Source organism: Phocoena sinus, chromosome 1 (genome assembly GCF_008692025.1).
Source record: "Phocoena sinus isolate mPhoSin1 chromosome 1, mPhoSin1.pri, whole genome shotgun sequence".
NCBI classification, from domain to species: Eukaryota; Metazoa; Chordata; class Mammalia; order Artiodactyla; family Phocoenidae; genus Phocoena; species Phocoena sinus.
The window spans coordinates 33,059,996-33,078,560 of record NC_045763.1 but is presented as its reverse complement, the minus strand read 5'-3'; the positions used below and the strand labels follow the sequence as shown (position 1 = coordinate 33,078,560).

General features: G+C 39.7%; 1 protein-coding gene across 1 annotated transcript in view; it reads right to left on the bottom strand.

Moving 5' to 3' along the window:
* Nucleotides 1–8,281: 8,281 nt before the first annotated feature.
* The window catches only part of LOC116753962 (zinc finger protein 684-like), a 10,705-nt gene continuing 421 nt past the window's right edge, over nt 8,282–18,565 (bottom strand). Inside the window, 4 exon segments of the mRNA XM_032631984.1 lie at nt 8,282–8,845; nt 8,847–9,756; nt 13,938–14,033; nt 14,720–14,846. Coding sequence (XP_032487875.1) covers nt 8,746–8,845; nt 8,847–9,756; nt 13,938–14,033; nt 14,720–14,846 — 1,233 coding nt within the window. The 3' untranslated portion in view covers nt 8,282–8,745.

The following is an 18,565-nucleotide window of genomic DNA, read 5'->3' as shown; positions in this document are numbered from 1 at the left end:
TAAATGGTATGACAGGGACTTCCCTGGTGGCGCAGTGGTTAAGAATCTGCCTGCCAATGCAGGGGACACGGGTTCGGTCCCTGGTCCAGGAAGATCTCACATGCCGAGGAGCAACTAAGCCCGTGTGCCACGACTACTGAGCCTGTGCTCTAGAGCCCGCGAGCCACAACTACTGAGCCTGCGTGCCACAACTACTGAGCCTGCATGCCACAACTACTGAAGCCTGCACACCTAGAGCCCATGCTCCGCAACAAGAGAAGCCACCACAATGAGAAGCCCGTGCACCACAACGAAGAGTAGCTCCCACTCACCACAACTAGAGAAAGCCCGCGCGCAGCAACAAAGACCCAAGGCAGCCAAAAATAATAAATAAATAAATTTATTAAGTAAATGAAAAGATAAGTAAATGGTATGACATTTTAAGACTTTTAATGTACATTACCAACTAATGGTCCAAAAAGTTATGTTGATTTACATTTCCACCACTGAGGGGTAGTTTGATTCACTAAACCCTGACCAGTTTATTTACCTTTCAGTCATAACTTATGTGTCGATGAAAAAAACCTGTTCATTACCTCCGCCAAATTATCTTTTAAATATAATAGTTTCTAGATCCCGGTACCACAGTCTTGGTTCAGGCCTTCATCATTCCTTATGTGGCCTACTGCAGTATTCTACTCAATGGCCTTGCTTTCTGCAATCAATGTGCCACTCAGCTTGCCTAAGTTATCCTTCAAAAAATAGTAACTTGGTCATTAGTCTCCTTAAACTACTTCAATGCCAACCCGTGTATTAGTTATAATAGACTAAACTGCTGTAACGAATAGATCTTACAATGCACTGGCTCAGGAAAATAGAAGTCTATCTCTTCCTCATTTCACAGTCTGGGTAGCTGGTCCATGTTGGTGGGTAGCTCTTTTCTGTGTGGTCAGTCAGCGACTGTCTTAGTCCATTCTGGCTGCTATAAAAAAATACCACAGGGCTTCCCTGGTGGCGCAGTGGTTGAGAGTCCGCCTGCTGATGCAGGGGTCACGGGTTCGTGCCCCGGTCCGGGAAGATCCCACATGCCGCAGAGCGGCTGGGCCCGTGAGCCATGGCCGCTGAGCCTGTGCGTCCGGAGTCTGTGCTCCGCAACGGGAGGGGCCACAACAGTGAGAGGCCCACGTACCAAAAAAAAAAAAAAAAAATACCACAGACTAGGAGGCTTATAAACAAGAGAAATTTATTTCTCACAGTTATGGGGGCTGGAAGTCTGAGATCAGGATGCCAGCATGGTCGGGTGAGGGCCCTCTTCAGGGTGGCAGACTCCTCCTTACATGGTGGAAGGGGCTAGTAAGCTCTGTGGGGCCTCTTTTTCTTTTTAAGGAAGCATAAATAAGTGCACGGACATACCATATTCACAATGGAAAGTACCAATATTATAAAGATGGCAGCTGTGCCCACGTTAACTCCTAAATTCAGTTCCAATCAATAACTGAACAATGAAAACATTTTTCATCGCAGACATTTTCAAACTTCACAAAAAAGAATAGTGTAATGAACTCCATGTACCCATCAACCAGCTTTGACAGTTATCAACATTTTGGCAATCTTGTTATAATTACAGGGATTTAAGGGGAAATGTGTGTTATTTTCCTGGAGAATTTTAAATCAGGACCAGAAATCATCATGTCATTTTGCCTGTAATTACTATAGTTTGCATCACTAAGTACTTATTTTTTAAAGCCATAACTACTATTATCATACCTACACAAATGAATACTTGTTCCTTAATATCATCTAACTTTCCATCCACGTTCAGATTTCTCAGGTTGTATCCAAAGATGGCTTTTTACAGTTGGTGTATTTGAATCAGGATGTGAACAGTCCTTCCATTGCGTTTGCTTTTGTCCTTTAAGCCTCTTTGGTTGTGTAACAGCTTCCCTTCTTTTTATTTCCTGCAATCTGTTTGTTGTGTGTGCATGTGAAGGAAGGGATGTGGGTGGGTGCGTGTTCCAGTGGTATGTGTGTGGGGCCTCTTTTATAAAGGCATTAATCCCAGTCATGAGGGCTTTGCCCTTATGACCTAATCCATTCCCAAAGGCCACACCTCCTACTACTAACACCTTGGTTATTAGGTTTTCAACATATGAATTTGGGGGCGGTGGGACACAAACGTTCAGACCACAGCAGTGACCCAGACTGACAGTGGCTCTGCCCTTTTCAACACATTGCTTCCAAAGTTGACACATTCCAGCCCCTAGAAGAGCACCTCCACTACTAAAACACCATTCTCTGTGGTCTGGACTCCAAGGCAATTGCCTCTTAACTGGTCTCCCTATTTGCCCTCTTGCCATCTCTACTATCCATTTCCCACACACAGTCAGAACTTTCCAAAAATAAACCAGACTATACCACTCTTCTGCTAAAAATGTTCAAAATCTTCAAAACCTTCCCATCACATTCAGAAGGAAATCTCACATACTCTGGCACCTGTCTAATGCACAAAACTCACCTTCACTGCTCTGCTCCAGCCACACTGGACTTCTTGCTGATTCTCCACAGGCCAGGCTCACTCTTGCCTCCGGACCCGTGCACAGTCTTTCCAAGGCTCCCTCCTTTGCTGCATTCAGGTCTCTATTTAAAAGTCTCCTCTTCTCAGAGGACTTCCTTGGCCACTCCACCTTAGTTTCCTATGAATTCAATCACCTGACAGGTGTTTTGTTTTTTTTTTTAACGTTTTACTTATCAATACCTGGGGTTATTATATATTTGTTTGATTATTGTTTTTTGAGTTGAGTGCTGGCATCATGCCTTTTTTTGCTCACTGCTATATAATCAGTATACAGTCAGAACAGGGGTCAGCTCTGGTTTGCTGCCTGTTTTTTTTTTTTTTGGCCGCACTGCACAGCATGAGGAATCTTATTTCCCCAATCAGGGATGGAACCCGTGCCCCTTGCAGTGGAAGCATGGAGTCTTGACCACTGGACCACCAGGGAAGTCCCCTGCTCACTGTTTTTGTAAATAGTTTTATTAGAACACAACCACACTCGTTCGTTTACGTGTCTATGGCTGCTTTCATGCTATAGCAAAGTAGTTGTAACAGAGACTGTATTGCCCACAAAAGCCTAAAATATTTAATATCTAGCCCTTTACAGAAAAAGTTTGCCAACTCCTGATCTATAGCAATTAATAAGGATGTATCAGCTTTCTATTATTTGCTCAGTGGATCTTGTTCCTTTATTTTCCATCCTTTCTGTATGATTTTGCTTCAATCTTCTTGTATGCAGTTTATACCTGGATTTTAAAAAACAATCTGGTGGTCTCTGAAAAAGTATGGAGTTTTAAGCACTTTCTGGTTAAAAGAAGGAGGAATAAAGAGTATTTCTTTTACCATCTTGATTAAAATATAATGAAGATAGAGAACCCTGATGCAAGAGAAACAGCTGCTCTGATCTTAAAGATACTTTCTCCTGCTGCTGTGCTCTATGAAACGTCTTGCTCAAAAATCAGACTAAATCCCATCTCTGTCCAAAACAAAGCAGTAACTGTTATACTAATTAAACACATTTACTACCTTCCTAGCTAATTTCTAGACTTGAAAAAATTATTTGAAGAAATTTTTTTTTTTTTTTTACGGTACGCGGGCCTCTCACCGCTGTGGCCTCTCCCATTGCGGAGCACAGGCTGCGGACGTTCAGGCTCAGCGGCCATGGCTCACGGCCCCAGCCGCTCCGCTGCATGTGGGATCTTCCCAGACCGGGGCACGAACCCGTGTCCCCTGCATCGGCAGGGGACTCTCAACCACTGCGCCACCAGGGAAGCCCCATGAAGAAAACATTTTTTATAAGAGGTAGTATTAGTTCATGAAATAATTTGACAATGTCACCAATTTATCTTCTTTCTTCCTTCCTTTCTCCAGAAAGGCACCAGCTCTTTTGATTTGGGGTTAGGGAGAGCACCTGATTATCTGCCTTTTGCAATGTAAGTTATAAGGTGCTTCTGACATATTTATAAAAAAAAAATAGAACGTTATTATTCCTTAGGAAAGGTGATTTAATCCATTTGCATTTATTGTGATTAGTGATATACTTTGACACATTCCTGCTGTTTTATTTTTGCTTTCTATTTACCATGCCTTTCCTTCATTGCTTTGGTTTTTCTTTCCTGTTTTCTATTGGAATTACAGCTCTCTTTTTCTCTCTAGTGATTTGCGGCCTAGTCTATTTCTTTCAGTGGCTAACCTTCAATTTTTTTTTTTTTTTTTTATTTTTACAGTAGGTCTTTATTGGTCACCCATTTTATTATTTATTCATTTTAAAATTTATGTATGTATGTATGTATTTATTATTGGTTGCGTTGGGTCTTCGTTGCTGTGCGCAGGCATTCTGTAGTTGCGCCGAGCGGGGTCTACTCTTCATTGCGGTGCACGTGCTTTTCACTGCGGTGGCTTCTCTTGTTGCGGGGCATGGGCTCTAGGCGTGCAGCCTTCAGTAGTTGTGGCTGGCGGGCTCTAGAGCGCAGGCTCAGTAGTTGTGGTGCACAGGCTCAGTTGCTCCGCGGCATGTGGGATCTTCCTGGACCAGGGCTCGAACCCGTGTCTCCTGCATTGGCAGGCGGATTCTTAACCACTGCGCCACCAGGGAAGCCCAAACCTTCAATTTTTAACATGCATATTCAACAAGGTATAAAGTTAGTATCTCTATCCTTTCCCAGATCAAGGATTTTATAACACTTTAGCCCTGATTCCTCCCACTTTTCCAACTTTATTCTCTAGAATATTCATTTTACCTTATTTCTAGCCCTCTCCCAAAGCAGTCATCATTTAAATTACTTACACCCAACATAAACTCAGCTTTACCAACTTGTTTACAACTTGTTTGTTCATCGATATTTCTTGCATCCTACTCTTCTCGGGTGGCTGATGTTAATGATGGTTTCTCAGGAAAACGAGATTTCAGGTGATATTTTCGTGGAGAGTTTTTTGGCCTTATATATATATATATGTATATTTTAATAAGCAGGTATTATAAAAGCATTAAAAAATAAACCTATCTTCAAACTGGAAAAAAATCAACCTAATGTCCGTGTATAAACACATAGAGAAAAAATGGCATATTTCAGTGTTCCTGTTAAAAGGAAAAAAAAGTAAAAATATCTCAAAGTGTAACATTCTTGAGGGAAGGTGCGTGTGAAAAAGGATAATCTGCTTACATTATGCATGACTATTTTCAAACATTTCGGACTAGACAAAGGCACAGACTTCCAATGAAGAAAAATGGGCTTCTGGGGATTTAAGATCATATTTGACCTGAGTGTAAATAACATTTTGGTTTTCTTCCTGCCAAAATCATGTTCTGGGGTTGAGGTCATACAGGAAAAGAATGAAGTCAATGGTAGAAAGCTCCCCACGTAGCAATTTTTATGTGTCCAGTACTAGAGTCCAGGTGTCAAAGAAGTCTGGAAATGTGAGAAAATAACTTTTTATTGTTCTTTTTTCAGATAAATGGTCATATCTCTAGCTTTAAATATAGAAGTACTTTGCCCACAAACATGTCTGAGGTTGAAAGAAAACATGTTAAACATATTATTTGAAAACATAACTATTGTTTGAAATTTTTTCTTTACGATAGCCAAGACATGGAAGTAACCTAAGTGTCAATTGATGGATGAATGGATAAAGAAAATGTGGTATATACACAATGGAATATTACTCAGCCATAAAAAGGAAGGAAACCCTGCCATTTGCAACTACATGGATAGACCTGGAGGACATTTTCTAAGTTAAATAAGTCAGAGAAAGACAAATACCATATAATCTCACTTATATGTAAAATAAACAAAACAAAACCCAAACCCACAGATTACAGAGAACAAATTGGTGGCTGCCAAGGGCTGGGAGTGGGGGTTGGGCAAAGTGGGAGAAGGGGGTCAAAAGGTACAAACTTTAAACTTTCAGTTATAAAATAAGTAATAGGGATGTAATGGACAGCATGGTTAATAATCAATAATACTGTGTTGCATATTTGAAAGTTGCTGAGAGAGTAGATCTTAAAAGTTCTCATCACAAGAAAAATATTTTAGTAACTGTGTGTGGTGATGGATTTTAACTAGACTTGTGCAGAACATTTTGCAATGTATACAAATATTGACTCATGTTGTACACCTGAGGCAAACATGATGTTACATGTCAGTTATATCTCAACTTTTAAAAAAAGATAGGGAATTCCCTGGTGGTCCAGTGGTTAGGACTCTGCACTTTCACTTCTGAGGGCATGTGTTCGATCCCTGGTCGGGGAACTAAGATCCCACAAGCCACACACACACCCCCCACAAAAAAAAAAAAAGAAAAGAAAAGAAAGATAAATTGAGCAATATATTAAATATGTTCAAGAAAGTAAAACACTGCAATAACTTGTGATCACAACAATCACCAACAACAGGGTCTTGGCAGATATAAGAGTCTTCCAATTATATGTAAATGTCTAGTACCCCTTATCCTATTTTATTCAATAAAAATATATATGTTTTATTAAAAGAACTTCAAATTCACTTGACTTTACATAAAAATAATTTGTATATTTGATTATTATTAGACATGATTTTCTGCACATCTCACAAATGTGAGCTCTAGACCCATGAAATGCATTAGAATTAGTGAGATTCATGATTTTGTTTTATTGCCTGACAATGACTTGGTTTAAATAGAAGAAAAAATTTTTTTCTTTGTTTCAACTTTTTAATCACCTATTTAATTTTGTTTCATTATGGTTCATACTTAGCTAATTATTTTACTCTATTAATTAAGAAAGGGAACAAATAGTTTAATTCAGAGCTCAGATCATAATACCAAATACTCATTCTAGCAGCAATGAGACAGTTCCCACCCTTCAAGGGTGTCTGTCTTCTTGCTGTCTTAAACTTTACATTTGCTCAGATACTAATATTACTGCTAAAGTCAGGAGCTGAGAAAGAGCTAGGAGGGGAAGAGAAAATGTTAAATAAGGCAAAGGGATGGCTTTAAAGGGAAGTGAGAGAAAAGGCAGTCAAAATTGAAAAAAGATCCCTGAGTTTATAATTAATTTACATATATACTTCTGTGGTTTGCCAAGTGATTTGGTGTGACTACCTAAGTTTAATTAGCATACAGTCTCAGAATGAAAACTCTGTAAGACAAGGCTTCACTTAGATTTGATGGATATTCAGAAAATCACTCTCATTCACGTCTTTGTCATCATCACCCTGCAAAAATGTTAATGAGGGAAAACAATTCCAAGTTCACACATATAATCCCAAAACTTATGCTTACAAGAGAAAACCTGATTTTGTGAATATAGGTTCAAGCTCAATGCAGTACCTAAGCTTCAACCAAGTCTGAAGAAAGGGCTTAAAGACTCATATTAGCAAGCAACACTTAAAGTGAAATACAGACTTTTCACTTAAATCATTGTGAGTTCATGTGTCTTTAAAGGGAACACACAGAATTTATGTAATGTCAAATTATAAAAGAACTGCTAAGAAGTTCAAGGAAGCAGAAACACTTTTCAATATAGCTTGATATGATACCTATGGTAGTCACCTGGAAATTTCCAAACAAGCCTGAGATATCTCTGAATCGATTTCCTAAACAAAAAGGTAATAATTGATTTTAATAATAATATAGACAATTTAATTTTATTTTAATCAATAATATTGATTTTAATAATTTCCTTCCAGAAGTCTCACAAAGTATTATGACACCTAATTTTTCTAAACTAAGTACCCCAGTTATATACTGCTTTAGGTTCACTCCTACTTATGTAGCCACTCCAGTAAAATAGGATGGATTTTATTTATGACTATTTATCTGGAGAAATGCCTCTTTCCCTGTACTAAGTGCTTAGAGTAATACAGAACACAGCTGTTTTCTTTCTTCAGTGTCCGGTTAATCAGGATTAAATACACACACGCACATACACACACATGCACACACACACGTTTTGCACAGAGAAGAAAACATATTACACAATGTCCTCAGCTGAGCAGAGCAGAAGACTTCATAACTGTCCCTGACTATTATTTAAGAGGAGGCTCAAGAAGGCTCAGTAACAACTGCCTTAACTATTCATAAGTGCCACGAAATGGTTAGAGATCAAGTTCATAGCACTGACCTTCATCCTACATAATAAACCGTATTATTTCATTTATATTTGGCAAATCTGGATACAGTGATTTTAGGCTTTGAAGAGACAATGATGGTGTTTCCCAGAGATTTAATAGATATAATTTTAGAAGGGGTTTAAGTTTTATTTATACATTTTTTATTGTAGCAAAATATACAGAACATAAAATGTACTATCTAAACCATTTTAAAGTGTACAATTCATTGGCATTAAGTATGTTCACAATGTTATGCAACCATCGTTACAACAGATAAAATTTTGTATAATGTGCATAGCATATATTTCAAACCCATGGTTATATAAATTTCTTAAGCAATGCAGACATTTGTATAAATTGTGTAAAAATCATAAATCAGGGGCAGTGTACACATGCAATTATAGTCAGTCTGATGCCTTATTCAATTTTTTCACAACTTCCTCAGTTTTACTGTAAAGTTGTCTGTAGCTCAAATTTTTCTGTAATCTTTTCAATAAAATTAGTAATATCACTTACAGAACATGAATTTCAGAACATGCTTTTCCACATTTATTCAACTGATAGGGTTTTTCTCATGATGAATTCTTTGCTGCTTCAGTAAAAGGCTAATTTTAAGTTTTCCCACATTTACAAAGCTCCCTTGTTTTTATGACTTCTTTGATGGAGAATAAGATGTGTTTTCTAGTTAAAAGATTTCCCACATGTGTTGCATTTATTGTGTTGCTCTGCTGTGAGTTGAGTAATGTTTAAGGAGATGTGATCTCTTGATGAAGGCTTTGCCACATTCAGTGCACCCGTGGGGTTTCTCGCCTGTATGAATTCTCTGATGCATGACCAACACTGATGAGTCTGCAAAGGCTTTGCCACATTCTCTGCATCGGTATGGTTTCTCGCCTGTATGGATTCTGGAGTGTTTATAAAGGGATGAACTGTACTTGAAGCTTTTCCCACACTCCTTACATTCAAATGAGTTCTCGGGTGTGTGCGATTTCACATGCTGAGTAAAGGAAGAGTTCCAGGTGAATGATTTCCCACATTGACCACATTCATAAGGCTTCTCTCCAGTGTGGAGTCTCTGATGGACCACGAGTTGTGCTTTATGCGTAAAAGCTTTCCCACAATCACTGCACACAAAGGGTCTCTCTCCACTATGAATTTTTTGATGAGCTGCAAGGTGTCCCTTACTGTTAAAGGCTTTCCCACAGTCACTGCATTCAAAGGTTATTTTTTTCCTTGTATGCTTTTTGTCATGTCTAATGAGATGAGACTTCTTTTGGAAGGCTTTCCCACATTCACTGCACCCAAAAGTTTTTTTCCTTCTGTGCTTTTTTTCATGTCTAATAAGACACAACTTGTTTTTGAAGGCTTTTCCACATTCCTTGTATTCATAAGAGTTTTCTCTGATATAACTTTTATTATAACTAAGGAAGTATAAGTTAGGTTGCAGATACTTTCCATTTGATTCACATTTATGCTGTTTTTCTCTTGAAGAAATAAAATTTATATTCAGATTACAATTTTGGACTGTCTCATTGGTCTGTGTTTTCTTGAAGGTGAACATACCTTGGTTCAAAAAACTGTCTTTGCTTCCTTCTCCTTCCTGTCCCTCTAGCTCATCATCAAGTAAGCAGATAACTTCTAAAAAGGAGTAAAATGAAACATTCTCAATTACTCCTTCCAATATCATGTAATAGAAAGAAAATTTTAAAGTCTATGTTTTAGGGCAAAGATGCCTATTCTGACCACTTCTAGTCAACATAGTACTAAAGTCCTAGCTAGACCAATTAGGTAAGAAAAAGAAACAAAAAACATCCAAATGGGGAAGGAAGAAGTAAAAGAATCTGTTCATTGATGACATGATCTTGTATTCAGAAAACCCTAGAGATTCCATGAAAAAACTGTTAGAACTAATAAATTCACCAAAGTTGCAGGATACAAAATCAACATACAAAAATCAGTTGTCTTTCTATACCCTAAAAGCAAACAATCTGAAAAGGAAATTAAGAAAACAATCCATTTACAATAGCTTCAAAAAGAATAAAATAAACTTAAACAAGGAGATGAAAGACCTGTACACTGACAACTACAAAACACTTTTGAAAGAGATGAAAGAAAACACAAATAAATGGAAAGACATTTTCCATTTTCTGTGTTCATGGACTATTGTTAAAATGTCCCAAATGTACCCAAATGTATCTACAGATTCAGTGCAAGCCCAGTGGAATTTTTTGCAGAATTTGAAAAAGCAATTCTAGGGGCCTTCCCTGGTGGTGCAATGGTTAAGAATCAACCTGCCGGGACTTCCCTGGTGGCACAATGGTTAAGAATCCGCCTGCCAATGCAGGGGACATGGGTTCAAGCCCTGGTCTGGGAAGATCCCACATGCTGTGGAGCAACTAAGCCTGTGTGCCACAATTACTGAGCCTGCACTCTGGAGCCTGTGAGCCACAACTACTGAGCCCGTGTGCCACAACTACTGAAGCCCACGCACTTAGAGCCCATGCTCTGCAACAAGAGGAGACACCCCAATAAGAAGCCCGCGCACCGCAACGAAGAGTAGCCCCCGCTCACCACAACTAGAGAAAGCCCATGCACAGCATTGAAGACCCAATGCAGCCAAAAATCAATAAATAAAATAAATAAATTTATATATATATATAAGAGAAGAATTCACCTGCCAACGCAGGGGACAAGGGTTCGAGCCCTTGTCTGGGTTCACACAGCAACAAAGACCCAATGCAGCCAAAAATAAATTTAAAAATAAATTAATTAACTGAAAAAAAAAAAAGAAAAAGAAAAAGCAATTCTAAAATTCATATGGAACCACGAAGGACTCCCAAAAGCCAAAACAATCTTGAGAAAGAACAAAGCAGCAGGCCTCACATTTCCTGTCTTGAAACCACATCACAAAGTTACAGTAATCAAAACTGTACTTTATGGTACTGGCATAAAGACAGAGATATAGACCAATGGAAAAGAATAGAGATCCCAGAAGTAAGCTCACGCATATATGGTCTTCAAGAAGTGTGCCAAGACAACACAATGGGGAAAGAATAGTTTCTTCAACAAATAGTGCTGGGAAAACCAGATACCCACATGTAAAAGAGTGAAATTGGACCCCAATCTTACACGACAAACAAAAATCAACTCAAAATGTATTAAAGACTTAAACATAAGATCTGAAACTATAAAACTCCTAGAAGAAAAGATAGGGGAAAACTTCAGAATATTGGTGCTCACAATGATTTCTTGGATAGGGAACCAAAAGCACTGACAACAAGAGCAAAAATAGACAAGTGGTACTACAGCAAACTAAAAAGTTTCCGTCAAGAAAAGGAAACAATTAATAGAGTGAAAAGGCAACCTACAGAATGGGAAAAAATATTTTAAAAATATATACTGGATAAGTCGTTAATATCCAAAATATATAAGGAACCCTTACAACTCAATAGCAAAAAACGGGCAAAGAACTTTAATGGACATTTCTCCAAAGGAGACATACAAATGGTCAACAGGTATATGAAAAGATGCTCAACATCACTAATCATCAGGGAATTGCAATTCAAAACCACAATAAGATATCACCTCACACCTGTTAGGATGTCCATTATTAAAAAAATAATAACAAGTGTTGGCAAGAATGTGGAGAAATTAGAACTCTGGTACACTGTTGTTGTGCATGTAAAATGGTACAGCCACTATGGAAAACGGTATGGAGTTTCCTCAAAATATCAAAAATTGAACCACCATATGATCCAGCAATCCCACTTCTGGGTATTTATCAAAAAAATTGAAAACAGGATTTCCTAGAGATATTAGCACTCCTGTGCTCACTGCAGCATTATTCACAATAGCCAAGAGTTGGAAACAACCTAAATGTCCACTGACAGATGAATGGATAAAGGAAATATGGTATATAATACTTTAAAAAAGAAGGAAATCCTTCATATGCTACAACATGGATGAACCTCAAGGACATTAGGCTAAGTGAAATCAGCTAGTCACAGAAGGACAAAAACTGCATGATAGCACTTACATAAGGTATTTAAAATAGTCAAACCTATATAAGCAGAAAGTAGAGTAGTGGTTGCCAGGGGCAGGGAGGAGTGGGAAATGGCGAGTTGTTCAATGGGTTTAGAATTTCAGTCCTGCAAGATGAGGAAGTTCTAGAGATCCCCTGTACACCAATGTGCATACAGTTAACCATATTGTACTATACACTTAAAAGTTTGCCAATGAGGGTAAGTTTCATATTATGCATTTTTTTCTACCACACACATACAAAAAGTCTCTGGTTTCAGGCCTAGTCTCCCATTCTGGACTGCAAAACAAAAAAGAAATCTGTATTTGTCCTGCCCTGGGCATTAAGAAGAAACTGCTGAAATGGAGGCTTCTGGAAAACAATAATGAGAACAAGTACCTTTTTCTATTTATAAATATGAATTTCCATTCTGTGAAAGATGGTAAAACAGGCACAAAATAATGTTATAACAATGACAAAGAAAGTTAAAAAGGGCTCTTAACAAGGATGCAGAGTAGCTCTGAGAATGGGGAGAGCCTTTTCAGAGGAATGAATGAGGAGGGTAACCAGGGGAACAAGGAGATAAAGGCATTCTGAGAAATGAGAAGAGCTAGACTGGGTTGGGGAAATTTGACCAGAGTCAAAATCTACAACATCTAAGAATTAAGTTATCCTGTTAGGATGCTCCCGAGTCTCCTTCACACACTTCTCCTTCTCCTTCCTCATCCTGCACACAACCACCAAAGAACTGTCAAGCCATTAACTCCCTTTTACCTATAGGCACTTTCCTATATCCTCTCTAGCCACCCAAGCCACAGTTGAGGACTATTTGTAGAAAGTTCTCCAATTCCACTTCTAGCTAGGATTCATTCTCCAATGCCTACACATACCCAGGAACACAGAGGCTCAGCAGAACGTTGAAAAGAGACCAGATGTCAATTCTTTTGCTTCTATCATCAGCTATTTCTACTACTTGATAAGAATTTCTCTTGATAAATAATCCTATTTTTTTATAACCTCTTTCAACCTTCCAGATGTACTAGCCTCCAAAACTCTACTTTGCCCCTGACACCACACTCTTTAACTCAAATTTCACATTTTGGTTTCCACACATACAGATTCCATTATTTCTGGGGATCTGAACCATAGGACTGCTAGGCTTTACCAACTTTTGCCTTTATATACTGTGTGGTTAAGGAAGTTAACTCTGACTACTGTTACTATGGTGCCACACCGTGTCCAAAACAACATAATCACTGCTCAAAACCCTACAAATGCTAAGTCCACTGATATAATAATGTTAGGGAAAATGGAGAAGGGAATTCTTCACTGTTTCTGAGATTGCCTTCCATCAAGGGAGAACCTTATTAGTGTAACAATTTGGACTCTTACCTCATTCCTTATTTCTCAAATAAACACAATCTGACTACATTATTAGAAACAGATGTATGGAAAGATCTGCCATCATGGTGAGGAGGGAAGAAGAATGAGGATTCTAGGGACTGAGAGAACCAACAAGCACTTCGATGGAACAGGCAGCGCGAGGAGCCAGAGCGGAGAGGAAGGACATCCTCCCACACAAGAGCTGACAAACAGAAAGAGCGGCCACGTGGAAGAGTGGAAGTGAAGGTGTCACCTGGGGATCTGAGGATGTTGTGTCAGGTGTACCCAGTCACTTTCAAACGTGTGTGGTTTTAAGAGGTGCTTCCTGAAAAGTATTTCAGAGGTGCCTGTCCCTCACTCACCAACTGGGATCTCAGTTCCAGAGACTCCCATCTACCTGCTTTCTCTGACTCACCTGGAGAGCGCCAACGTGGGTTCTCTCCCTCCACCATCCATGGCTCTTGTCCTTGCTCCACCTTGAAGATCACTTTTGTTTTGGTGACTGGACACCCTGTTCGTGGGAAACAACACAGAACTGGGGACAAAGTGCTAGGAACAAATGACTACCTTACAATTTGGGTTTGCCTCCTGGAGTCTTAGGGCCTGTGAAGATAACATACTTTAGAACAGAAAAGACCCTTCTTCATTTGGGAGGCAGAAGCATTAAACATACTACCTGATCCCCAAAGGGGATTATGAATCTTTGACCGGACTAAGCTGGTGGTACAGTGGTTAAGAATCCGCCTGCCAATGCAGGGGACAAGGGTTTGAGCCCCGGTCCGGGAAGATCCCACGTGCCGAGGAGCAATGAGGCCCGTTCACCACAACTACCAAGCCTGCTCTCTAGAGCTCGCAGCCGTAACTACTGAGCCCATGTGCCACAACTACTGAAGCCCACACGCCTAGAGCCCGTGCTCTGCAACAAGAGAAGCCACCACAATGAGAAGCCCACGCACCGCAACGAAGAGAAGCCCCTGCTCGCCATACTAGAGATATGGAAAGTCCGCACGCAGCAAAGAAGACCCAACACGGCCATAAATAAACAAACAGAAATGGCAAAAACAAAGAAAAAGATTCTTTGACCACTAAAATTCAGGGTCAAATTTACTAATGCTTCAGAATGTTCACAGGTTTCTCAAGTCTTAAAGGAAGGGTACTATTAGTATATCCTGAGTTACACAGGGAAGTTGTCCTTACCCACTGAGATGAGGTTTCTAAAGTTCTCCAGTATCACATCCCAATACAGCTTCCTCTGAGAATATCCCAGCAGCTGCCACTCCTCCAGGGTGAAGTCCACAGCCACATCCTGGAATGTCACTGATCCCTGTAATAGTACATTCATCTTCGACCTGAAGTGAGCACCACTGGGGCACGTGGAGGGGATTCTGCCCAATTCCTCTAATTATGTTCACATGTTCAGAGTTTGCAGTAAGTTACCTAGAATAACTAAAAACTACGTACTTGATTTAGAATTAAAATTTGTGATAGAAGAAAATCATATTAAAACTGTCCCACTGGTCTTCCCTGGTGGCGCAGTGGTTGAGAGTCCACCTGCCGATGCAGGGGACACGGGTTCGTGCCCCGGTCTGGGAAGATCCCGCGTGCCGCAGAGCGGCTGGGCCCGTGACCCATGGCCGCTGAGCCTGCGCTCCGCAACGGGAGAGGCCACAACAGTGAGAGGCCCGCGTACCGCAAAAAAAAAAACAAAAACTGTCCCACTGTATACATATACACGTATATATACATACGTATACATACATATATATGGAGAGAGGGAGAGGAAGAGAAGGAATAAGATAATACTAAGTTCACTGAGCATTGTTTTGGCCTCATGTATTCTGCTTACACAAAGGGACACTGAAAAACAGTCATATGAAAACGGCTACTCATTTATGACAAATCATCAAATTTTTTTCTTTCACGATAAGTTCCAGGAAAATCTTTATCTATAGAATTGTTATACCTTATTCTCTAGGTCATGGCCAATAACTTCACTGATTGGGTATCCTGTTTTTATGACTGCCAAGATTAAGCATAACTTTGCATCTCAACATTACAAAGTATGTGCAGACCCTACGGCTTCTATATCAATTTTCTAATTTTTCTTCAATTTAAATTTCAATCTATATTTTTCCCATTTATATTCTTACCTATTAATACTTTTTCACTTTAATATATGGAGCCTTACAAGTCACTTCAAATTCACCAGAAAGCAAATTGGAATTTGAATGAATAAATGGATGGATAGACATATGGATGGATGGATATCTTGCCTGGAAGTTGGTCGCTTTCTGTGGCTCATGAGAAAGCACACCGATCTACGAAAACAAGACAGGGGGAGTCCCCTGCCTTTCCAGCCTAGAAATAAGTACCTATGTGCCAGCTACAAAAAAGGCTACTGGGGGAAGAATGACCTGTCAAACAAGCAGGGAAGTCCATGTTATATAGAAAGACCAACTTGTCCATTTTCAATCCTGATATGATCACAGGAAACTTGGATAAGGATGGTCTCTCTTGGGTAGATGTATACATTTCTGCCCATTGATCTATTACAAGTTATTGTTAATTTCTGATCTAGTGGTTTCTTTTCTCACAGAAACATATCCCAAAGAAATAAAAATTGATGGATATGAAGATTAAAAGCCTGAGTTCTAGAGCCAGGCAACCAAGTTCAAATTCAGCTACTCCACTTACTAGCAGCAATGACCCTCAGAAAGTCACTTAACTACTCTATACCTCAGTTTTCTTATCTGCAAAACGCTGATGATAATAGTACACACATCATAGGATTTTTATGAGGATTAAATAAGTGAATACATGGAAACCACTCAGAACAATATGTGGTAAGCACTCAATAAGACTGTGACTATTTTTAAAAGTAAAAAAGGGGAGAAAGGGAGAGATGAAAAATGTTTTTATATCATTGCTTATAATATGAAAACACAGACAATAGCTTAAATGTCCATTAACAGTGTTGATTAAAAACAAAAGATGCTGTAGAAAGATATTGCTTTGGAAAGAGGTTCCATTTATATTTGTAGGTGAAAAAAGTACGTTAAAATATATAACATGGGGGCTTCCCTGGTGGCGCAGTGGTTGAGAGTCTGCCTGCTGATGCAGGGGACACGGGTTCGTGCCCCGGTCCTGGAAGATCCCACATGCCGCAGAGCAGCTGGGCCCGTGAGCCATGGCCACTGAGCCTGCGTGTCTGGAGCCTGTGCTCCGCAACGGGAGAGGCCACAATAGTGAGAGGCCTGCGTATCGCAAAATAAATAAATAAATAAATAAATATATATATATATATATATCATGATCCTCCCCTCCCCTTTTAAAAGAATATGTATGCAGATACAGAGACACACAAGCTTGGTGGTCTCTGCAAATAAATAATAGCTATTTACCAAAATGTAAATAATTGTTATTTAGGGTTGTAAAGACAGCAGAATCATATGTAACTTCTATTTTATTTTTTTACATATTTGTACTTTCTAAGTGTTTATACTGTATTAGTTTTTCAAATACATACATATACACATACATGTAAATATATACAGTTTAAAAATATACATGTAAAATGTAAACAAAGGTCTATAATGCCCTACAACATCTTGGTTCCACCTCTTCTAACCTCATCTGCTTCAATCCTTCAAGCACCCTCCTATAGTCACTCTGATCAGACATTCAGCTTTCTTGCTCTTCCTCCAAAATACCAAGGATGATTACTCAGGATCTCTGCACATCTCTTCTGCCTGGGCTGTTCTCCCACAGGGAAAAATTGAGATACCGCACAGCTCACTCTCTAAAGTCCTTCAGGTCTCTGCTTATAGGTCACTTAGCAGTGAGGCTTTTCTTGACAACCTCAGATAAAAGAGCTTCCTCCCTCACGGTCACCACCACTCTGTACACCCTTACTCTGTCTTTTTCTCCATTGCACCTACTATCAAATAACAGATTGTGTATCTGTTTGATTTTTGTTTCTCTACCTCCATGAAAAACATAGATTCTGTTTTGCTCACTGTGGTGCACCAAGTACCAGAATGGTGTTTGGTCCACAACAGACACTCAGCAAATATTTGCTGAATGACTCAAACTCCTTGTTACATGTTTTCAAAAGAAACTTATTAAGCAACTTTGGCCCAACTGAACTGTGATGCAGAGGACTTCCCTGGCAGGCGAGTGGTTAAGACTCCACGCTTCCACTTCAGGGGGCACCCGTTCAATCCCTGGGCAGGGAACTAAGATCCTGCATGCCGCTGCGGTGCGGCAAAACTTTTTAAAATTTTTATTATTTTTATTTTTGGCTGCACTAGGTCTTCGTTGCTGCCCGTGGGCTTTCTCTAGTTGTGGCGAGTGGGGGCTACTCTTCATTGCAGTGCACGGGCTTCTCATTGCGGTGGCTTCTCTTGTTGCAGAGCATGGGCTCTAGGCATACAGGCTTCAGTAGTTGTGGCACAGGGACTCAGTAGTTGTGGCGCACGGGTTTAGTTGCTCTGCGGCATGTGGGATCTTCCCGGACCAGGGCTCGAACCCATGTACCCTGTATTGGCAGGCGGATTCTTAACCACTGCACCACCAGGTAAGACCCGTGGCAAAACTTCTGAACTGTGATGCAGGAAAAAGAACAGTCTGGGAATTGAAGACTGAATTTCCGGCCTGACTCAGCCACTAACAAGCTGTGGGACTCTAGCACTCAACTGCCATCTCCTTAAAATGAAGAAGCAGAACCAGAAGACTCCGAAAAGTCCTTCTAGCATCTTGAGGCTGTGATTACTCTATAAACTAGCTCTGCATTTAGGTAAGGGGAGAAAGGGAATCAGCATAACCCCAAAGGGCAAATATGACAACTAAAATAGTTAAGGAGCCAGCTTAATTGTGAAGGAAGCAATGAGGAAGGGAACGCACTGGTGTGAATGTGTGTTTGTGAGAGCCTGAGAGAGAGAGAAAGAGAGAGGGGGACTGAATAAATGTGTTTAGGAAAGCAGCAGAATTTCTTCTGTAGTAGCTCTTGATTCTTCTTTCCCTTGACCATACCCTCATTCTCCT